This window comes from Lissotriton vulgaris, chromosome 1_1 (assembly GCF_964263255.1).
Source record: "Lissotriton vulgaris chromosome 1_1, aLisVul1.2, whole genome shotgun sequence".
Taxonomy (NCBI): Eukaryota; Metazoa; Chordata; class Amphibia; order Caudata; family Salamandridae; genus Lissotriton; species Lissotriton vulgaris.
Window position 1 is genome coordinate 765447678 of NC_141685.1, and position 24522 is coordinate 765472199.

Below are 24522 nucleotides of genomic sequence, written 5' to 3' on the forward strand. Positions count from 1 at the left end.
TAAGTCTAAGAAGCCTCTTCCAAATCATGGAAGAAAACTCACAAGTGGATCCACCACCCATTGCCCTATCTCTTAACATTGAGAAGGCTTCCATTACTCTAGGATGGCCTTACTTAATTGGAGTGTTGAACAGAATGGGCTTTGGCCCGGAAATACTATGCTTGATTAGTTTACTCTACATGAAGTCAACATTCTGATTCCGCAGGGGTAGGGAGATCTGCGCAGCGTTCAGTGTACATAAGGGCACCAGGCAGCAATGTCAACTTTCGCCAATTATTTTTGTCTTAACAAAGGGGCCCCTTGTAGGACTCACTGAGCTACAGGGGCAACAATGGGGGACCCCGCATGACAAGACGTGGGAAGCTATCTTACTGAATGCAGATGACACACTGGTGTATCTCCAGGACACAAGCAGGCGCAGGAGATGGAAACTCTGGAAGACTTCGGAAAGACCCTAAGCCTCAAACTGGATTCAGATAAATCCTCATTGTTTCCATGAAGGACTCTCTCAAACCAGGAACCTGAGCCTGCTATATCTTGATATATTGCCATACTGACCTGAGCCAGCTCATGACTCTTCTGTGTCGCGTTCACTTGTGACATGACGGTTCGATTCAAACGTGAGTAAAGTGAGCGAAGGACGGTTGGAGGTGGTAGGCAGTCTCTGGCATCGGCAAACAGCGCCTTCATTTATGACATAGAGCTGAATAATCATTCTTGTTTCCACACCGAATTGTGCTGGCTTTTAACTCCCTTGCAACAGTGTCGACGAGATAGAAGAACTACCATGGAGCCACACTTTCTTGGCAGAGGGTGGTGTGAAACAGATCTTGGACTGCCTTGGGTCATAATGTCGCTTTTACCGCCAGCTGTGCAGCACTGGAGCTACAGCTGGGACTGCAGCAGTGTGAAAGCAGTCTATTTCTCATTTCCAGGATATGGCATCATTGTATGCGCAGGTCAGCAGCATTTTGGGGAAGTGGCCCTGCATCATCGAAAGTGTATGTCTGGGCACCATTTTAGTTAGGCGACTGAAGTCCCCCTACTGTTTCCTTGAATATACGAGTAACAGTAGTAGTATACAATGACTTTTTGACTGATCATAGATTTGACAGCGTTGTGAGTGAAGGCCCAGCTATCATTTCAGCAAAATATTTGGTAAGGGCTGCCATTTTATCTTGTCTAACTTGTCCTACGCATTCATCAGTGTAGCGTTTTACTGTCGGTGGCTATCTTAACTTGCCTAACTAAGTAAGGGGCCTGTCCCAAGCATAGTCATGCAATGTTTCATTACCGACAGCCACCCTAACTTGCCTGATTCGGTCCCTGTATAGCCAGGCATACTGAGAAGTACAACAAAGAATAGTTGTGTTGTCAGTTTTGGAAATTCTTCAGTAGTGGCAATCCATTTACCATTTTTTTCTAATTTATTTCACTGATTTTATTGAAAATTCTCTGACAACTTGATTATTTTTTTGGAGTGACTTGTAAGCTGAGGCTGTAATTACAGTGAACAAGCACGCGATTAATCCTCCTCCACCATTTTTGCTGTCTCTGGGGCAACCTGCAATTGCCTGAAAGGCATGGTTTAGAGCTTCTAATGCAGTTCTTGGAGCCATTGATGGTTTTAAGTTTAAGCCTGACCAAAATAGATGTTTCCTTGAAGACTCCTCTGACCTGAGAGTCAAGACATATTTGCTAATCTTCATGTATATACACCAGAGGAAGATGATGAACTGGATGAATATGAGAAGGAGGTAAAGTGATTGCAAAATCAATTTTACACGCCATTGAATGTAAGAGAAAGTCTAAATGAATTATTGGATAACTTATGCAAGAAGGGTGTTATTGTGCCCGTACACTCATCTCTGTGATTATCACCTATGATCTCAGGTGCTTCAACCAAGCCATCTGGGTGGATGGGCATCCTCTGCCTAAAAATAGAGGAAATTATGTGTGCCCTAGCAGGTGCAAATTTAATTTTCAAGCTTGACCTACAATCTGCGTACCATCAAGTGGTGTTGGAGAAAGAATCCATATATCTTACTACTTTTGTTACACCCATTGGTGTGTATCAATTTTGAAAGATGCCCTTTAAGCTCACTTCCGCTGTTTCAAAGAGTCATGTGTGAAGTGGTGAAAAGGTTAAAACGCATGCTTGTCTTCCAAGATGACATCCTGGCTTTGGGTAAATATCATGTTGAACACCTGGTAAGATTCGATAATGTTTTGACTACATTAAATGAGAGGGGTTTGAAACTGAGGAGTGACAAGTGTGATTTTGGGGTACATGAGGTGGAGTACATAATTCATGTGGTCTTTGGCAAATGAATTGGCCCTAGCCTATTGAAAACTATTGAAGAAGTACTTACATTTTCACACTTTAGCCGAACCTCTCCTTGCATTATCGAAAAAGAATACAGGGGTGGGGAACAATTGCTTGCCTTCAAACAAATCAAGGGAGGTTTGGCAAATGCACCTTTGCTCAGCTCTACAGCGCTACTCCTCGTCCCCCGTTACTAAAAAAGAAATCCACCCAAACTTGCGCCTTCCCTGGAAATGCTCTGAGCATCTGGAATGCCATCCTGAGGATCTTGCGCTGCAACCCTCCTACCTCAGCTTTAAAAAAGACCTAAAATGTCACCTACTCAACAAGTATTTGAGTCTAATTTCTCTTCTGACCTGGTGATCTGTCTCCCCTGTATTGGTTACATTTCTGCTAACCTGTTTTACCTTTCGCTCTCCCTTTTACTCATCCCTTTTGTATACCCCATCCTTTGCTCTCCCCGGTCTCTCATCTATCCTAGCAGCTCTAACGTATGTGCTGTTAGTTGTTTGGAGGACACTCTCGGCTGTCTTTGTCCATTTGGTTTCCATCCCCCTCTCCTTCCCCTGCCTTCCACCTCTTCAGTTAGCTGTTTGGAGGACACTATCCCCTGTCTATCCATTTGCTTCCCACCCCCCTCTTCTTCCCTTCACCCTCCACCTAATCAAATTTGGTCCTCCCTGTTGATACTCTTTAGCCTGCTTTGAGACGTTACCTCCTTTATATTATCTATATGTACTATAACTCGTGAATCATGCAGAACTGTGCTGCTCCTGACTAATTGAGAGATGTGCTTTCTCCTGACTGTCGCTCTCCTTGCTCTGAAATATATTATTTTTGTAACTGCTCCTACTCTTTTAAAGCACTCTGATACCTCTGGGTCTAGCCAGCGCTATATAAAACCTCACAAATAAATAAAATCATATATGTAAATACACCTGGTGAGTGTCTGACGGTAACAGTAGATGCAAGTGGAGCTCAACTAGGCGTGGCTGTGTTGTCACAGGGAAGAGGGAATGATGAATGTACTATTGTGTTTGCTTCTCCTATGCCTAGTCCACTTGAGAGACAGTGCTCTGTCATTGAGCGTGAAATGCTTTTGTGTGTCTGGACAGTGGAGCGTATGTGTGGGGTACTAAATTCAGATTACAGTCAGATTATAAACTACTAATACACATGTTGAGTGGAAGTTATGCACATTCCACCAAAGCCTCTTCTAGACTGGTGAGACTGCGAGTGAAGTAACTTGAATATGATTTCCTTGTCGAATATATACCTTGTGGAAGCAAGAAGGAAGCAGGTTGTGCATCCAGATTACCCATCCCTGGAGAACACAAAAGAGACATTTTCTGGTGGCCAAGGATAGACAGGGATTTCGGAAGATTGGATTGGTAAGTGTGAATTGTTTGACAAATGACAAAGGTCTGACTGTCCATCTCTATCGTCCCTTTCAAATAAGCTATTCGAAAATGTACTTGTTTTTATATTTTTTAACTTGTGAGATTCTTTTGTTACTTGCAGTTCACAAGTTACAATCCTAATAGAGCACAGTTACATATAAACGTTCGTCAACGAGCTGCATTCAGACTGCACAGTATAGGTTAGAATGTTATTCCCACCACGTCCCCCTTTGTCTTTCATTATACTTATGTTACTAAAAGGGATTCGTTCGGATAGAAATACATTTTTAGTAAAGCCAAGCACTGTGGTACCTTTTAAATCCTGAGTGTGTGCTTTTCCAGGGCAAACATTCTTAAAATACACACTGTCTACTGGAATGAATTACGTGATTCTTACAAGTTGTAATACTCACTGACTTATGTAACATTTCCTATAGACTAATTTACACATGTAGGACTCATATCTGTATAATGTGTGTTAGTGTGTGTGTGTGTGTGTGTGTGTGTGACGTGCAGTGATCTGACACCCTTTAATGGTATGAGTAGTGCTGTAGGACAAATCAAACGCATATGAGAGAGGTTAGTGTCCTTCCATTTCAGGTGCTTTGCAGCAGTGCCAAGATCTTCTTAAAGTTTTTTGTTGCTCATATGGGTGTAACTTCTGAGAATGATCTGTTTCAGTGGACTTCATTGCTTCATTTTGCTTATGAGAAAGTGGCACTTTAACTGTCACCCATTTGGTAACTAAATGGCACTCACAATTACACTGAAACTCTCAAAATTTCACACATAAGCAATCTGAAACCCTGGCTGCTATGGTTTGGGGGTCTATGTGGCAATGTTCTATGCATGCCTTGCCTTTGTGTCCGCATGCTGCTGTGTTAGGTGGTCTCAACATTCCATGTTCTTTGTTCCAATGTTGCTGCATCATTCAGTTGGTATTCTGAACAGTCAACGTCTTGACTGTTTCAATGGCACTAGCTGGGTCTGGGCTCTAATTGCAGAAGGATCAATCTTATCTTCGAGTGTTCTTCTTTCTGCTACCACATTGACAACGAGTTGCTGGAGCCTACTGCATTCACAGTCATTACCATATGAGCAATAGCTCCACCCCAGAACTTCCAAGCAAAACTCATCAGCCGATCCCTACCCTCCAGGCCACTCCCACATCCTACGGCATATAACCCTTGACCCAAGGTGTACCACATGGTGTACCAAGCACGCTAAATACTCACAAGTTGAAATTAACAACCAGCGTGTGTAGCTCAAATGTTTAACTCACACGCACTGTGTAACTACTAACACTCACCAGTATTTTTCCTTTGTAATTATGTATTGTGAACGCTAAGCACATAACGATGGACACGACCTTTCATTAACCACGACTAATTAGGTGGTGGATATATTTCGGGTGGAAAGCACATTGATCAAAGCGAATAATATTCTTTTACTAATTGTAGATACTCCCCTGATGGAGGCAGCATGCAGAAATGCATCGAGAGAAGTGAATGTCGTCAAAACGTTTGATAGAGAAATAATTCATTGTGGGACATGAAGTTTCATCTTTAAATGCAATTGAGTATATGTGTGAAACAAACACATTGAAATACTAAGCAACACGAAGATTTGAAAAGAACATTTATTTGAATTTTGCTGTAGTTACAGCACATCTACCTGTGCCAAGGGAAACATCCCATGGAAGTGGGGCTGCTACCTCGGTTCAATATTATGCCATCAATTACTTAATGAATCTATTGATTTTTATGTTACAACTTTACAAACGCTAGCGGCAATTCACAGATTTGGCAATTAAATAGATACTTGTATCAAAAATCAAAATCATTAGATGCTAAACAGGAAAATTCAGGGGCAGTTACTAAAACAGTAATCTAACACTGGCTGATACTATAGATATTGCTAAGAGTATTCGATCTCTTCCTTCAAAACTTTGAATTCCTCTGGAGAAACAAAATTTGCATCTATTTCAACAAGGAAACAAATAGATATTGAATTTGACAAGTTGAAAGACAATGGAAAACCATTTTCTACATCTTTTAAAGACAGTAAGAAATGCTGCACTCGCTGTGGTTCGAACACGTTTATTAACTCCTTTAAATCTTGCCTAGCTGTGAGAAAATAATGTTTTCGTTTGTGGGAAAGTTGGTAATTTCTCTAGATTGTATATAAATGGGAAATTTGGGAGAATCTACACGATGCAAGATTGTTTGGAAGTCAACAATACTAAGGAAAATGTTATTTTGTGAATGTCTTTCCAAGGTATATTTGAAATTGGTGACAGTAAAAATGTGTTGAATGCGGGTGATGGTGGTAATAATGAGTGGAATACAAGTGATAGCGATGTTGGGAAGGGTGAAAATCTTAGTGGCTCTGAATTGAATTCGAATTAGGGTATTTGGGGTGTAGATGAGGAATATTTTAAACTACAGAATTGCACAATTTATATAAATAGCAACTGATTGGAATTCATGGCTGATTCCGGATTGCTTTTTATCATTGTCTCTGATTCATATTTTCTTGAACATTTTCATGACGTTGAGTTGGAACCGAACGGTATAAGAGTATATGCAAATGGCAGAAAGAACATTGATGTTTTAGGATATTTTATGGTTACTATCAAATTTCAAGATAGGAAAATAGTGGGCAAGGTGATGTGGCAATCGATGGTCAGCATTTATTAGGGTGGGGACACCAAGGTACAATGGGCATGTGCCTTAATCCTAATGCCAACAAATAGGTTTTGATATAAAGATGGATAAGGATGCATGTGTTAGGAAATGACTGATACTGAATGCTTGCTAGATAAACATAAAGAGGTTTACAAGAAGGAACTGGGAAAAGTTAAAGGTTTCACACGCAACACAACTTTGAAGAAAAATGCTAATCAGGCAATACATAAACTATCGGTGGTCGAACGTTTATATTCAGTTTTACAAGTGGAATTAATGAGCATTTAGTCATACTCAGCACTAAGCATGGGATCCAGCACCATTTCAAAAGTGGCTGGCTTCAAACTGAAATGGGGCTTGTTTTTATATTCTCAAACTAGGCAGAGTAGTAGGCCCCTCAATGGTCTTGTGATGCTGAGGGTGTTGATTCAGGACCGGTGATTGGTGATGTCAGGCCAGGGGGTGTATGCAGCAGGCTGCATGTGGGAGAGGCGATAGAGGACTGATGGACAAACCATGAGTGTGCTGCGGGCAGGAGGGAGAGGAAAACATAGTATAGGTAGCTCGTGGTAGCAGACATGCTGCAGAATACCTTATTTGGTGTGTGTGTCTGTTGAGCACTGTGCAAATGTTCACAATAGTTCACAGCCAGGCTAGAGGTTGCTGCGAGTGAAACGTTAGAAGACCCATCCACCAGGCAATGCGATGTACAAAGTGCGCTTACTGCATAGTTGCATTAAACAACATCCCTGCAAAATGTGTCTGGGTGTATCCAACCCTCATAGTGGGTACTGCCGGCACAGGAAACATGAGCACACAGCATCTATAAGGAAATGTCTTCTTTGCGGAGGCAACGTTTGACAGCCATGTTTCCTTTGCGGAATGGTATGTATAAATCATTTACTCTCTCATTTTCTCTTACATAATGCCCATGAAACTTGTGGATGCATGTGCCCTCCCGTGACAGCAGCAGTTTATGTATAGTTGCAAAAACTAGCATAGATCCTCATTATCAAGTGCATTGCATGGTGTCTGATTCCTGGGCCATAAACCTCAAGTGTTCCAGCTGAGAGGGGTATCTGCTTTCTTTGCTTAAGCTTCTTAAGCGCTGGAACCAAAGGGAAAGCCTCACACACTGACCGAAGTCAAGAAGTGTTTTTTTCTGTCTGCTCTGCGCAGCCACAATGCGGCTACTTGAAGTTATGGAGTGGCCGAAACTCCATAGAATTTCACAGTTTTTATGTGCATTAAGTAAAACTTTGCAAGCTCCGCCCACTCCTAACAAACTTAGACATTTTCCCATAAGATCCCTGTTGAAGTTATCTAGAATGTAAATTGAAATGTGTGATACTGGCATTATAGAACCTGCTGACGCACCAGAATGGGTCTCGCCCATTGTTCTAGTTAAAAACGAAACAGGTGATTTGAAGCTATGTGTCAATTTTAAGATCTGTGAACAAAAATTGTGGTCATCTATATCACATACAAGACTTCCTAGCTAAAATTTGTTGATCTATGGTGTTCTCCAAATTAAATTTGAAATCGGCATATCACTAGATAGAACTTACTGAAAATTCCCTTCATATCGCTACCCTCATTGCACCTAAAAGAGCCTACAGGTAAACTAGGATGCTGTTTGGTTTGGCCTTCCCTGCTAGAAATTGATCCACAGCTTATTTGGGGGCATTGAGGGGAGGATGGCCTGTTGGGACACTGTTTTAGGCATTCAAGGGAAGGGGAATGACTTTACAATTTGAAAAATGTAAGTTCTTGTCTCACAAAGTAGATTGTTTGGGACACAAAATTTCAAAAGATGATATATCCCCCTAAAGATGATCTGTTGAAGTCTGTTAGTGATGTACCGACAACTTCGAACAAACATACACTTAGGTCATTCAGGGTCTCTGCAAGTTTTATTCTCACTTTGTAGAGAAATTTTATTCAGCAGCAGCTGCTTTCCTTTAACACTCCTATTAAAAAAAGGAGTTATATTTATATGAGAACAGGAACATGACAATGCATTTCAAAATATCAAGCGTGCCATTATTAATGCAACTCCTCTGTCTCCTTTTTCTTATTTGAGCAAAAGCATCATAACAGTGGATGCCAGTGCATCTAGTTTGAGTTTCGGTTTTACACAAGTCAAAGGTAACAAAGAGGTCCCCATTGCATTTGCTTTGGGGTATTGTCACAAGCTGAACTTACTTATTTTACTTTTAAAAGGGAAGCCCTAGCATGTTGTATTTCTGTTCTTATGTGTGGGAAGAATCCTTTGCTATCAGAACTGATCATAAGCCATTTATTTCCTTGTTAAATAGCAACAGTACTGTAAAGGCAACATCTAGATTGTCTAGATTATTGTCATATTGTGATAACTATATCAATATGACTTTAATGCAACTAATATTCCTAGTTCATTTAATACTTGAGCACATTGTTTATCAGGATTCCCAATTCAAGGCAAAGAGAATGAACTACTGGAAGACAAGGAAGAGTGTGTAGTTGAATCAGTAAGTGACGCAGCTTCCCTTATTCAACATTACATTAACAAAGATAAGTGGTGTAAAGCTTCACAAGAGGATATACATTTGTGTAAAGTCCACAATTGTATTGCCTCAGGGTGGCCAAATAAAAAATCTTTAATTCAGAACATAGGGGTTTATTAGGATGGCGGACAGATGGCCGCCGCCGGGCCGGCGTGGCAACCGCCGGTGGACATCCGCCCGCAATCGCAACCGGGAAAAACGCTGGTCCCATTAGCATGGCGGTGATGACCGCGGTGGTGAGATTTTCCGCCCACCACTTTTCAGCCAGTACCAGTCCGCACGACTGCCTAGTGGGCAGGACTGGACCACTACAATGGTGCTGGTGCAGGGTCAGTCTCCGCAGGCATGATTATGATGCCAGCTGTATCCAGCCTTTCCGCTGCAGTGGGACCGCCATGGAAAGGCATGCGGAGAATGTCTCCGGGGCCCATTGCGGGCCCCCAATGTGTTGAGGGGGTGTGGGTGCACTGGGTGTCCCTGTACCAGTTGGCAGGCACTGTGCAGTGCCTGCCACGCAGTGCAGTGATATGCATGACATGCTCCTTTTCACATTGCGGCGGTGCGGCGGCAGCAGCAACCACCGCAATGTTAAAGACCACGATCGTACCGCCGCTGTCAGATTTCGACTGCGAAGCATGCTAATTGGACTGGCGGTTGTGCCACGGTCCTAGCGGGCCGTCTTTTCCTGCTACCATGGTGGTTGGTGTGATTTTCCAACCATCATCCTAATAGACCCCAAAGAGTTTCCTGGAAAGCCAAAGGGGAATTATTTTCTGAAGGGAATCTAATATTGAAAGGTTCTTGTTTTGTCCACCAAAGGCAATACGCATGATACTTATGTCATTGGCACATGATGGACACATTGGTGAATCAGGTACAAAAAAAAATTAAGGGTGCTTTATGGGTAGCTTTCATCGATGATTATATTAAAAATTGTGAACAATTGGCTAATTCAGTTACGCTACTGAAGAAAATCAATTCAGGAATTACATTTCACTAATTTTCATTAGCACCTTGGAAATAACTTGCCATACATTTGTTGGGACTTATGAAGGCTGGCCTTTTGGATAATCCTATGCTCTCATTGTCATTTACTATTTCAAAGTGGGCAGAATTGAAGTGTATTTGCAGTCCTTTTTCAGATTCTGTTATTGACTTGTGGGTGGGAGATTGTTTTAGAAATGAGGGTATTCCAACTTCCTTAACATCTGACAATGGAATACAATTAACTTCACAAACACGTAATGAGGTATTTAAAACAATTGGTGTTGTGCATTAAAAAAACTCTCCACTCACCCAATATGAATGGATTGGTTGAGAGGTTTAATAAAGTGGTTGTGGAAGGTGTACAGCTGACTCTAAAAACAGGACATAATGCACAAAAAAAGCTAATTTAAAATGGGCTTATCACTGTACCCCAAACAATACCACTGGATTTACTCCATTTGAACTTCTAAAAGGGAGGAAACCTTTTACTGTGCTTAGGCCTGAATGGCCTATTGGCAATTCAAAACCTCTCAGCTTAGGAAAAACATATAATTCTGCTAGGGAAAATGGGAATTTGAAAAAACAGAAAACAAAACCGAATATGTTGGAGAAAACATTACATTACATTAAAAATATTTGTACCGCGCACATACACCAACGGTTTCTTGGCGCTCTTGACAAACAGCAGAGGTCATGGAGAAGGGGTTACTCGAATGCTGACTGGAAAAGGAGGGTTTTCAACTGTCTACGGAAGGAGTCATAGCTGGGACAAAGACGGAGAGAGAGAGGCAAGGAGTTCCAAGTGGAGGGGGCTAAAACAGAGAAACTCGCATGGTCATTTAAACGTTGACGACTTGGTCAAGATTGTAAACCCCAATTTATATAGGAAAGGTGAGACAAAGTTTTCGATAGTGTACAAAATGTGATTAAACTTCAGTGCAGTTGAATAATGGATCTTGGTAGAGCAACACATTGCCAAGTACAGAGGAAAGGAATAGAATTTGGAGAATGCAAATGTAAAAGATATGAATGGATCTGAGTGTCAGCAGGTTTTTCCACAAGTTGATGATTGTTCTTCTCCAGAAAAGAAATAGTTTATGATGTTTCACTTCCTGTATGTTTGAGAAAGGTTCCATATAAAGTTAAGGATTATGTAGTTGGTACAGTGTAATAGGCTTTACCGTGATATATATTTTTATATTTGTTCTCATTTTACTTTTTGTTCATTGACAAATCGTTGTAGCTATCTTAGGTGTTTTCTTCACACCCTTCTGTTCGATTATTGAAAATTCTCATGGTTTTTTTTTGTTTACGTAATTCTTTTTTATCTCATTTTGATAACTTAATTGGTGATTACGCTGTACAACCGTTTTCACTCTGCAACCAGAGTTCCATTTGCTAAGTTTTCACAACACTGATTTCAAAATGCACAAGGATAACCTTCTGCTCCAGCCACACTTAGATGATATAGCTGTTCCTCACCTTGAAGTTGATGTATTTCATGAGGCCGAAATGTTCTGCATACAGCCTGTAGTACTCCAGAAATTTGGAGTTGTGCAGAAAGTTTGGAAAATGGTCCGGCATAGGGAAGTCGCTGTAACACGACATCTCCTTGGAGGTGTTCATCACCACTGACCGGTAGATGCTGGCTCGTCCCTCCTCAACTTTTTCCTGTGTGGGTAACAAAAGCATGTTTCACATATTCTCACAAATGCATATCAACTTGTCAACAATAAAAGGTTTACATTTAAGGTGTTTAGGTTTGGTTCTTGGGGATTAAAGATATACAAATCTGAAAGATACTCCTCCCATATGCTTATTCTAAAAAAGACTAAACGCTCCTAAGCCTGGTTGCGGACGTATACAAACCTTGTAGATGGTGTATGTCACGGGGTTCCCCCTTTCTGAACAATTAGAAGCTCCACCATCCTCAAATGTACAGCTTAACTTACAGTGGTCCTTACTCTTTACCACAACTTCATAATTGTGCTACATTTTGTTTTTAATTCTCTTTATTGATTTTCGAATTAAGCACATATCAGCAGTGCCGTGCAAGGCAGTAGAGATGACGAACAAACAAAACAAACATCATGTGATTGGCCAATTTCCCTTCACATAGCTTAGCAGGATATAATTATCTTACAATGACTATGTCATTACAGGGCAGACATGCAAGTTGATATCAGCCTTCATAGGTCACTGTTCGTGGCTGGGTTTGTGAGCTCAGATACTGACTTTGGTTCCCAAATCTCCTTGGGTTTGGAAGACGAGGGTAGCTCTTCTGCATAAAGTTTGATACTTTCTTTACAATATACAAGGCCCTTCACCCAATAGTCCGGTCGTGAGGCTATAGTACTCTCCCATGTCAGCGCCACCCAGTCCTTTGCCATCAGCAGTGCACTTCATATAAATCTGCCCACAACCCCTTTCAGCTGTGGCACGTAGCACAGCAGACAAACCTTCAGTATACATTGCACAGGGACTGCTAACATAACCTGCAATCGCCACACCACTTCCTCCCAGAACTCAGGCACCAATCTATATTCCAAAGCCAAGTGTCAGAAGTCTGCATCTGGCTTTCCACATCTTTTGCATTTGCTATTGTCACAGAACCCAAACTTATGTAGTTTAAGTGGTGTATGGTATACTTGATAAATATATTTAAAATGGATAATGGGCAGGTTTTCATTGGACATGAGGGCGCTGGTGATTTGGCAGCAATGCTCCCATTCTGTTAGTGTTAAGCGGAGGATTGAGTCTGACATTCCAGCGCATGAGGCTTTTATCATTGTACTGGACCTTTTAGTCCCTTATTGCCCTATACAGCTTAGTGACAAGCTTGTGCTGAGTGAGAGAGACCAGGAGCAACTGTAGAGAGTTTAGGGTGGGTGGCTTGGCTGGGAATGTGCTGTAATGTGCTTTTACTGCCAGTTTCAATCAATGCAGCGTGAATCGAAAGAGCAGTGGTGAGTTATGAACGTATTGCAGCTCTTCTGCTGTGACAAAACTCCTGTTAGCGTATAGGTCTTGCATTTTGTCAATGCCTGCTTCCCCTAGGGATTCAGAAAAGGGGGTGGTGATGAACAGAGTGTCTGAATAAAGCAGACCACTCTTACCCAGTCCAAAGATCAGGGCTTGATCCATCACCGTTATTTATCTCACTGCCCCATCCCAGCTCAGAACCTGGCTATATGCAAATCAGTCTGTCCCTGGCCCAGTGCATCATGGGAACAGGGCAGACTAAACTACCAAGCCAATTCTTCACCAGAAAGGAGACAAGCTACCGGGGACCGGTTTCTGGCATTTCAGCCGTCTTCGGCCCGGCTTGCTTGAATCCTGATGGAGCAGTGAGAAAGGGACTCATGTCTGAGTATACCCTGCCACACCTATAGTGGCCAAAAACGATTCAGAAAAGGGGGTGGTGATGAACAGAGTGTCTGAATAAAGCAGACCACTCTTACCCAGTCCAAAGATCAGGGCTTGATCCATCACCGTTATTTATCTCACTGCCCCATCCCAGCTCAGAACCTGGCTATATGCAAATCAGTCTGTCCCTGGCCCAGTGCATCATGGGAACAGGGCAGACTAAACTACCAAGCCAATTCTTCACCAGAAAGGAGACAAGCTACCGGGGACCGGTTTCTGGCATTTCAGCCGTCTTCGGCCCGGCTTGCTTGAATCCTGATGGAGCAGTGAGAAAGGGACTCATGTCTGAGTATACCCTGCCACACCTATAGTGGCCAAAAACGATTCAGAACAGGGGGTGGTGATGAACAGAGTGTCTGAATAAAGCAGACCACTCTTACCCAGTCCAAAGATCAGGGCTTGATCCATCACCGTTATTTATCTCACTGCCCCATCCCAGCTCAGAACCTGGCTATATGCAAATCAGTCTGTCCCTGGCCCAGTGCATCATGGGAACAGGGCAGACTAAACTACCAAGCCAATTCTTCACCAGAAAGGAGACAAGCTACCGGGGACCGGTTTCTGGCATTTCAGCCGTCTTCGGCCCGGCTTGCTTGAATCCTGATGGAGCAGTGAGAAAGGGACTCATGTCTGAGTATACCCTGCCACACCTATAGTGGCCAAAAACGATTCAGAAAAGGGGGTGGTGATGAACAGAGTGTCTGAATAAAGCAGACCACTCTTACCCAGTCCAAAGATCAGGGCTTGATCCATCACCGTTATTTATCTCACTGCCCCATCCCAGCTCAGAACCTGGCTATATGCAAATCAGTCTGTCCCTGGCCCAGTGCATCATGGGAACAGGGCAGACTAAACTACCAAGCCAATTCTTCACCAGAAAGGAGACAAGCTACCGGGGACCGGTTTCTGGCATTTCAGCCGTCTTCGGCCCGGCTTGCTTGAATCCTGATGGAGCAGTGAGAAAGGGACTCATGTCTGAGTATACCCTGCCACACCTATAGTGGCCAAAAACGATTCAGAAAAGGGGGTGGTGATGAACAGAGTGTCTGAATAAAGCAGACCACTCTTACCCAGTCCAAAGATCAGGGCTTGATCCATCACCGTTATTTATCTCACTGCCCCATCCCAGCTCAGAACCTGGCTATATGCAAATCAGTCTGTCCCTGGCCCAGTGCATCATGGGAACAGGGCAGACTAAACTACCAAGCCAATTCTTCACCAGAAAGGAGACAAGCTACCGGGGACCGGTTTCTGGCATTTCAGCCGTCTTCGGCCCGGCTTGCTTGAATCCTGATGGAGCAGTGAGAAAGGGACTCATGTCTGAGTATACCCTGCCACACCTATAGTGGCCAAAAACGATTCAGAAAAGGGGGTGGTGATGAACAGAGTGTCTGAATAAAGCAGACCACTCTTACCCAGTCCAAAGATCAGGGCTTGATCCATCACCGTTATTTATCTCACTGCCCCATCCCAGCTCAGAACCTGGCTATATGCAAATCAGTCTGTCCCTGGCCCAGTGCATCATGGGAACAGGGCAGACTAAACTACCAAGCCAATTCTTCACCAGAAAGGAGACAAGCTACCGGGGACCGGTTTCTGGCATTTCAGCCGTCTTCGGCCCGGCTTGCTTGAATCCTGATGGAGCAGTGAGAAAGGGACTCATGTCTGAGTATACCCTGCCACACCTATAGTCGCCAAAAACGATTCAGAAAAGGGGGTGGTGATGAACAGAGTGTCTGAATAAAGCAGACCACTCTTACCCAGTCCAAAGATCAGGGCTTGATCCATCACCGTTATTTATCTCACTGCCCCATCCCAGCTCAGAACCTGGCTATATGCAAATCAGTCTGTCCCTGGCCCAGTGCATCATGGGAACTGGGCAGACTAAACTACCAAGCCTAGGGAACGCAGCGGGCCTTCCTCTTGCGTCACCAATAGTGCTGCGTGGTGAGCCAGAGGGAGCGCTGGAGCATAAAGAAGGAGTTTAGCCTCAAGTCTCACAATAGATTGACATGCGGCAATGGTGGTATCTACCACATTAATTTCTTGTTTCGGTATGCCCTGCTGTGAGCGTGTGAGTATGCAGTGTAAAGGAATCGGGTGTGCATCCCCATCTTCCACCTCCACATGTTGGGTAAAAGCATTGGGATTGTAACAATAATTTGCGTACTGCACCTGCACGCAGAGGTAGTACATATATAAATCTGGCACACAGAAGCCACCCTTGGCACCTTAGCTTGTTTCGTCAAAAAACAAGGTTGGTGGAGGGTCTAAGGGGAAAATTATTTAAATACCAAAGGACAGACAAACCCCTTATTCACAGTATAACAATACAAAAGAACTGTCAATGGTATGTACAACTAATGGGGGCAAAGAAAAATGTGACGGACTCTGTGTCTACCTATAAAGTGTGTACAACAAAAAGGAAATGAATCTCATCATCCCACCCATATGGCAGAGCTACGTGAAACATCGCAAATATAGCGCGTAAATTATGGGACGTGGATCTTTCTGGTAGGAATCCAGATTGATCCGGTAGGACCAGACGTGGCATTAAAGGATGAAGCTTGGATGCTAAAAATGTTGCCATTATTTTTGCATCCAGATTGATAAGTGATAAGGGGCGGTATGAATCACAGAGAGAGGGAGACTTGTCTTTTTTTATTAACATTATTATCAGAGCCTGTCTAAGCGACAGGGGAAGGCTGCCTGTCTTATGCGCCTCACCATACATTTCCAGTGGGTGGGGTACCAAGAGCTCTGTGTATTCTTTATGAAATTCTGCTGTGAGGCCATCAGGCCCCCGAGCCTTTTTATTTGGCAAAGCACAGATTACCTCTTCGATATCAGATGCTTCAATCGGCTGAATTAGATAATCTTCGTGTCCTTTAGCTAACCATGCGCAGGTGATATCTGATAGGTACTCATCCAGCACTGTAGGGTCTGCACTCCCTCGCGAAGTGTACATCCTGACATAGCAGCCATGAAATTGTCAACTATGGCTTGTGGCGTGTAGTGTCCAACACTTTGCGCATCTATAATTGTTGTAATGGTATGGTGCTCAGTGCGATATTTGAGTTTGGATGCTAAATTATGGCCTGGCCTGCTGCACTCACCATAAGCATGAGACGCATGTCTCCTAGACAGATTTCGGATCTCAGACTTAGCCATCTCATCATATTCCAATAGTAGATCTTTAATGCGAGATCATGTAAGTGTACTCTCTTTCAAGCTCTGACAGTGCGCCCTCGATTTTGGTGATCTGTTCCCTAATGTCTTTTAGAATACCCGCTGTGTTACTAATACATGTGACTCTGATAGTGACCTTGAAGGCCTCCCATAAAGTTTCAGCACTTTCCACCGTTCCGGTGTTCAAATAAAAAAACAGTACTATGGCTTCTCTAATGTTGTTGGTATATATAGGGTCTAGTAGAGCTTCCGAGCCGTATCGCCATGTGAACTTACTATTAGTTGGAATATGTATGGTGAGCTTAACTGGGTTATGAACAGAGAGAGTGCGGGGGAGCGGATCGATAGCAGTTACCCAGGCATTCGCTCACTCACTTAACAGCCAATAGTCCAAGTGAGACCAGCTCCCATGCGCCACAGAGACGTGTGTACTCTCCAATGTATCCCAATGACGAAGCCTCTGGGCGTCTACAGGCCAAGCTCAAGGATACCATCCATGACTTATTGGGCAGTCCTAGGTGTGCGCCCGCTTTGTTTGCCGGATTTAGTGTTACTAGCATCTAAGTGCGTGTTAAACTCCCCCCTCCCGCCACAGAACTTCAGCTTCCGGCCATTCGTGCAGTACATTAATAATCTTTGCAAACAGTTCAGGGTCGTCCGTATTTGCCACATACACATTAACAATGGTCAATAGCGAGACACCCAGCTTGCCATGCACTATAGCGTAGCGGCCCTCCTGATCTGTGCATGTTTTTATCAAAGTGAAAACAAGGCCCCTTTTTAGAAGAGTAAGGACTCCTTTTACATATGACTAGTATGAAGAAGCAAGTTTATATCCTGCCCACTTAAGAGCAATCTTGGCCTCCGTCTGTTTGGTCAGGTGCGTCTCTGGAAAAAGAGCAATTTGAACCCTGTGTCTGTCCAAATAAGCAAAGATCTGTCTGATCTTCTTGGGGTAGTTCAATCCAGAGACCATTCAATGTCAAACGTGTGAAGCTATCTTTTCCTGTCGCCATTAAGTGTGTTAAATGATAATGTGCATAGTTCCCGGCTGTTCAAAGCTAAACAGATATATACGAGCAATAGCGTGAATAGCAAGTCAATCTCATGTAACTAACTCCAGTTCCCCTGTTTCAGTACCCCCCACCCGCTTTAGCATACCCAACTTGCCAAAGCCATCCCTCAACTTAGCAAAAAAAAAACTATTAAACCTGGTCATTGTGTAGTATGGGGAGCACCTATTGGGGAACGCTGGAGCACAACATACTTCCTAGGAGAAGAGGGAGGTGGCCGAACAATGCAGAAAAAGCTCCCAAGGCTGCCCATCCTTTAGAAACAGTACAACATGAAATTTAGTGCCACAAACCTTTAGCAATATATGCCACCTCCAATCCCATTTACCTAATTATGCAAAAGGATATAAATTAACCCTGGCAGACTTGGCGGAGCGGCACTACGTGGTGGTCCAAAAACATGGGGACCAACTCCGCTCTGCTCTGCCGCCCGCCTCCACCCCCCCAGTAAGAATTAAATAACTGTGAATTATAAGTAAAATAATAAACACTTACCTTGCCTGCAGTGTCCCCCGGGTGCCCTCCCCCTCTTCCTCAGCATACCACGGTGAACTGCACATGCGTGCCCGCCCGCACATGCACATTTTTCGCAAGGAATGCGCATGCACGGGTGAGCGCGGATGTGCAGACCACTGTGTAACGCCGAGGTAGAAGTAGATAGCAGCCCGGGGATGCCTCAGACAAGGTAAGTGTTTATCATTTTACTTATACTTTATATTTATTTAATTCTTACTTGGGGGTTGGAGGGAAGAGCTGGTGAACTCTGTACCACTGCGGAGTATGCAGAGATTTGCCTACTCCGCATTCCCCACAGAACGCGGAGTAGGCAAATCTCTGCATACTCCGTGGGCAGAGCAGAGTTCTCCGCCCGCAGTTAATATAAATGCAGTGGTGCAGTTCAGCAGGAGCGCCACGCCACAATATATATGAAACCCCAAGTAGTTCTAGATTGTGGCAAGTGCAGCCGCTGCGGCAGCAACAGTCCATTAAGAGAGCCTCTTAGCATAATTTTGCAGTCCTTAGCCTTCATTGCCTAAAGCATCGGGGGCGGACTGCTTCTTACGTCGGATACTTTTTACATATTCCATGGCTTGTTTGGGGTTGGTGAAAATCCTGGCCTTATCCTCTGAATCAATGCACAGCCTGGCTGGGTACAGCATGGCATACTGCACATTTTCTGAGATCAAAGCTTTCTTTACTTGCTAGCACTCCTTCCTCACCACCTGGAACGCAGCTGTGAAGTCAGGATAAAATGCCTCTGTGTTACCCTGATAAGTGATGGTACCTTTCTGGTGGGATATGTGTAATACAGTGTCTCAGTCCCTATAATTCAGCGGGCATACTATAATTGGCCTGGGTGGGGCCCACGGAGGGGGACGAACCGCCAGGGAGTATTGAGCTCTTTCCACAATGAGCAGTTGAGAGAGACTTTCAGCGCCGAAGATCTCACAGAGCAAATTTACCACATAGACACAAAGATCTCCAGCTTGCCCACATTTGTCGATTCGGCGGGCCCATTATGCTCAAATTATTGCGCCGGGACCTGGCCTCTAGGTCTTAATTTTTGGCTTGTATAACAGCGAGGACCTTCTCCATGTCTAGTGTTTTGGATGTCATGTGTTGCAACCCCTCTTCTGCGTCCAATATGCGTTATTCTGCTTCTCCCAGTCTAGTAGCATGTCTGTCTAACTTGGCAGACATGTGATCCATACGGCCTCTGAGGGGTTTGATTTTGCCGACTACAGACTGAAGACTGGATTGTATGGCAGACAGTGTCTTTTCCAGAGAGGATGGAGTATCAGAAGGATTGTCCAGTTCCGAATCAGAAGTGGCTCTTTTTTGTGGTTTACCTGGTTTCCGCAGTTCAAAGGTCAGGCGCAGCTGATTTTTTTTCCGTTTTTCCCATGGTGACACTCGCCATGTGGCAGGACTGCGATCAGCACACCTCGGGCAGCGTGCGTCTGCTAGGCCAACCCCTCGTCAGCGTTCTCTGTCTCGGAGGCCTCTGGAGTGCCTTCGTTGGGTGGCCCGCTCTATGGTGGGACCGCTCAGGCACCGACAATGTGCCTCGGAATGCCCCTCAGACTCTGGGGCTCTTTGGGGTACTGAAATAAACTTCCCCCAACGCGTTTCAGCGGCCCGCAACTGAGGCGCCTCTGTGAAGGTCACCCTCATACTGGGGCACTGAGAAAAGGGGTCACGGGCCCGTCTGGATAACTATGGCCCTATAAACAACTATGGCAAGGTATAAGCGGCCCACTGTAAGCTGGGGCGGCTCTGCATCTGCCTCCCCCTCTGGACTCCCTTGTGAACTCACCGGCCGGGGTGGAGGCAGGACTCTCATCTTCCCTAGCACGGCACTTGCGGGGCTCTCCCTCCACCTCGGGAGCCCCGCCGATCTGGCAGAGCACTTCTCTTCTCGTTGGCGGCTCCGGAGCTCTCTACCGCTTAGGGAAGCCCCGGGCAGACGGAGGCTATCACTCGGCCGACTTCTCTTCTCCTCGCGGCAGCGGGCGCAGGACTTCCCTTTGGAACCCGAAGTCCCGCCCACCGTCAGGCACTACAGTGCCTGACTTCCTGTTTCCCCGCGGGCTGCGGCAGAGAGACCTTCCCTGGGCACAACGAGGGGTAGGCCCCCTCCGTAATTAATAAACGTACAGCGGGGTGGGCACCGCTGTATGGGGATAAACGCCAACACGGCGGCCAGGCGGGGTGGGCACCCGCCATGGTTTTAAACAGACAGCCATGATGCAGGGTAGGCACCTGCTTTAAGGAAATCACAAATAAGCGGGGTAGGCACAGTGCTGCACAGCCCCCAAGCTTTCCCTCACAGTCAAGGAAAGTCCAGGTCCTTTCAGGGACAATTTAAGCAGAGCGCTCACAGGGCGCTAGTTGAAGCAAAAGTCCAGGAGCAAAGGGGTGGAGCCCAACAGCTCCCAGAAAAGAAAGGTCCTCCAGGCATCCAGGGGCTGGGCAGGGCCCTGGGAGGCAAGCCTTCCCCTGGGCCTCAGCAGCAGCACGCCGCTGGTATATTCAAGTCAGGAACAAGAACATTTTACATGGGGTCACAGCCACTCTTTTATACACAGAAATCCTTTGTCTCCAAAGGTGCAGGCAAGGGGCGAACCAGATGCAACTGGTTCTTGAGCACTTTGCTTTGCTCAGCCCCTCTCCCTATTCATAGGACAGGCCAGGGACATCAGACATCAGACACACCATAGGGGGTGGAGCCAGCATTGTGGAGGGAAGGTCCAGCCCTATTGAGGTCCCAGGTGCAACTCCTCCCTGCCAACAACATGCAGATCTCCCCATTCACCACCGGGCAGACCCAACCTGACTCCTGGAGTCAATTCACATTCACTGAACAGACATTCCAACTTCTAAAAGTGGCACTTCTACACTAGACACATTAAATCTGTGCACCTCATCATGCAGCATTTAATCCCACAAGTTTGCACATAGCAAACTCGACCCTGCACTCCCCACACATCAGGAATTACCATGGACACACATATTCCCCATGCATTCCAATGGGAGGGCAGGCCAATCTCACCACACACACTCAGAGAGCACACACACTTCACACTGGGCCACAGTGCTAAAGTGCGCAGAGACCAGAAATCAACCAACATCATATCAGAGTTCAAGGCAAAAAGTTCAGGGATGAAACTGCCAAAAGGGCCAAGTTCAACACAACCCCCTTCCAGCCAAAATGCAGTGCATACCACTCACCACTCTGATGGGCTTCCCTGCTTAGTGCGAGAGAACACAGACGCGGGCCCGCACTGCAGGGACACCCTCCTGTTCTACACCACGTGGTTCCACAGAACAAACACAGAACAAACACACAAAAAAGAAGTTCAGGCCCAACTAGGTTACCCCACCGGTACTCCTTAGTTGTCCACGGCTAGGACTAGGACCTAGGCCACCCCGATACCACTGGTCCTTGCCAATCCACAGAGTGGAGGGTATTAACCCCTGGCATACAAAAGCCATTCTCCATTCCCTTTCTCAGTGTAGTTTCAAACTACCACTGACACTTCAACCTAGGGTCCGCACCCTCAGGCTGACCAGAGGTCACGCGCAAGAGTGCCCCACCCTACCTCTACTTCTGGGGTTGCGAACTCTCCCAGGAGAAGCACCCTCCAGAACACAACTCTCCCACCAGATTAGGACCTCTCTCCATCAACTGGTCTACCACCTGGGATCCACATTCACCGGATGCACAGGGTTGAGAGGCGAGGTACTCCCTCCCTCTGCACCCCCTTCCAGAGTTCTGCACCCTCCCACTGTAGAACAGGGTCCCTCCACTTAAGGTAAGCCCAGCCTGCTCTCAGGGTAGTACCACAACACTCAGCCAAGGACCCTAAAGATCCCTGCTAGGCCTGTACCACCCCTTCTGGGAAACACAGGGTCTCCACTTAAAATTAGCCCCATCTGTGTTCACAGGGGTACCCCTAGAAGGCAAAACCGGCCAGGACACTGATTACAGTTGCCCTGCCATCCATGACAGGCAAACACCTGAACCTGGTTCCCCAACCTAGGGACGCTACCCTTTGGTCAGATGCCCGTTGAACCAGGACTTCAAGAGGGTGACACATAACTAATGTGTTGTGTGACAGTCTGCCTGTTTCTCAGGACAGAAGTGGCATCACCATGGTCACTCACTGGTGGCTCAGCCCTTCTGGATGGCCCCTGACCCACTGGTTCTTCCACTGGAGAGTCTTTCCCCCTCTCACCCCTCCATCTGGACTTCTGCATCCTCCCAACTGGAGTGGTACCGCCAGATACCAGAACTACTGGAACCCTGCTTACAGATGTTCCACGTTCAATAAACACTGGGAGATCCTCCTCAAATGGTCTACAAGTACAGCCTAGGCTCCCCAGCTGGTGTTCCCTAAAGAAACCATCCAGGTCCTGAGACAGGGTTTCAGGCACATGGAGACACGCAGTCCCACCCACTCCTTCTCCTCAGAGACAGGACGTGGGCCCCTACACCGGGACCTGGCTGGGCTACTCTGAACCTCTTCCACCACTCTGGGCTGCAAGACACCTCAGCCACTCCTTTTGGAATCACTCCCCAATGCAAGCTCCTTGTTTCAGAGAACTCACACCCAAGTATTCAGCAAGCTCCTTATTTCCGAGAACTCACACCAAAGTATTCGACAAGCTCCTTATTTCAGAGAACTCACAACAATGTATTCAGCAAGCTCCTTATTTCAGAGAACTCACACCAAAGTATTCAGCAAGCTCCTTATTTCAGAGAACTCACACTCACTCGTCCAGTACAACACACATTTCATCCACACACACTCCCCCCAGACTGGTGTGACGGTATCTACTGCCCCTGAATCTCAACCAGCACCGCTCTTACTGAGCACCAGGTACCACACTCTGGGAATGGGACGGGGAACACATGCACTGGACACACTTCTGCTGCTTCCACTGGATCCCACTATTACTGGTGACTCCAGAAAACTCACACTACACTAGCTAGTGACACCATACCAATTAAGTCCCCACTGTAGGCCAACTTAAAAACCGGAGCAATGGCTCAAGGGCAGTCTCTCCTCCAGATTGTCTGGTTTCTGTCCTTGGCAGGACACCCAACTCACAGTGCACAAGAAACACATTTCCAAAGAAATGACATGTAGAAACAACTTAGAAACAATAATCCCTTTTCCATGGGAATATCTAAAATGCTGAGTGTTGTAGTGGAGCCAGTTGTCGCTGTGGTACTGTGCAAACACAAGTCCTGATCCTTTTCGCTGGTTTCCAGTATTAGAAATGGGATTTCTGGTTGGCTAAGGCTTACGCCAAAGCCAGGCAGATACCACCACTCTAGTCAGGGCAAGGGAGTTACACGCCAAGAATAACTCCTGTTCACCCCCTTGGCAACGTGACACGAGCAGTAAGGCTTATCCCGGAGGCAATGTGTAAAGCATTTGCGCATGCACCCACCAGCAACAACATCCCAGGCCGCCCACAAAAGGAACTCCACACAAGGGTATATCAAAAATAGCCTTTGTATTCTCAAAACACATCAGATAGTAATCACACAATATACATTGTGCCAACTGGCACAGGCAATATTTAGAAGGGATTATTTACACATGACAGGGCCGCGGGGGCCACTGTCAGAATCAGCACTTGGTAAAGAAATAATATCAGAATATAAATGAACTTAGAACACAGCCAGTAAATACTGGCAGACACTATACTCTGCGTCAACCTGTAATATAAATCCTAACAGGCACAATATCCCACAAGTCCAAATACATTAGACCCTCACCACCTAAGTAAAAATTACACTAGGGGCGTCAATCACACAGGGAAGTATAATCTCCCTAACACAAACCTAAACAGGTAAAACAACCTCCTATGCATAAACCATATCTGGAAGTATCAAAACAAGGTGCGCAAACATACTATACACCATACATTTCCTAGCACCCAAAAGCATTAGCACATAAACCACATTAGCACATAAATTACATTAGGGCCTGTGCCCTATAAATGTAACAATCCCCCCTGGCCAACTGGCCATCTCACATAAGGGGGCTCAAACGCCCTATGTCCAGAGAGTCAGGGCTGCTGCCTAGGCTGCAAAAGTCAAGGTTGCCCCACTGCGCCAAAACCTAAACGGTGCAGCTGCCCACTACTTGCTGGGCAGCTGAGAACAATAAACTGGGGCTTAAACGCTGCAGCTGGCACTAAGTGCTGCGCAGCTGTGTAGGCCAAGGTAGGGGCGAAGGAGTGCGTCTCACTCCTAGATTCACAAAGACCATGTCCCCTAAAAGAAATACCCAAACAGTGCAGCTGCCCACTACTTGCTGGGCAGCTGGAAAGTAAACTGCGGCATGGGAGCCATCTAGGCTCTAAAAGACA

At 45.4% G+C, this 24522-nt stretch overlaps 1 protein-coding gene across 2 annotated transcripts in view; it reads right to left on the bottom strand.

The window, feature by feature from the left end:
- The window catches only part of LOC147747792 (dimethylaniline monooxygenase [N-oxide-forming] 2-like), a 270079-nt gene that overhangs the window by 134363 nt on the left and 111194 nt on the right, over window positions 1–24522 (bottom strand). For both annotated transcript variants that reach the window (XM_086955855.1, XM_086955864.1), the window contains exon 3: window positions 11429–11617. In XM_086955855.1, coding sequence (XP_086811981.1) covers window positions 11429–11617 — 189 coding nt within the window. The remainder of the gene's footprint in view (window positions 1–11428; window positions 11618–24522) is intronic.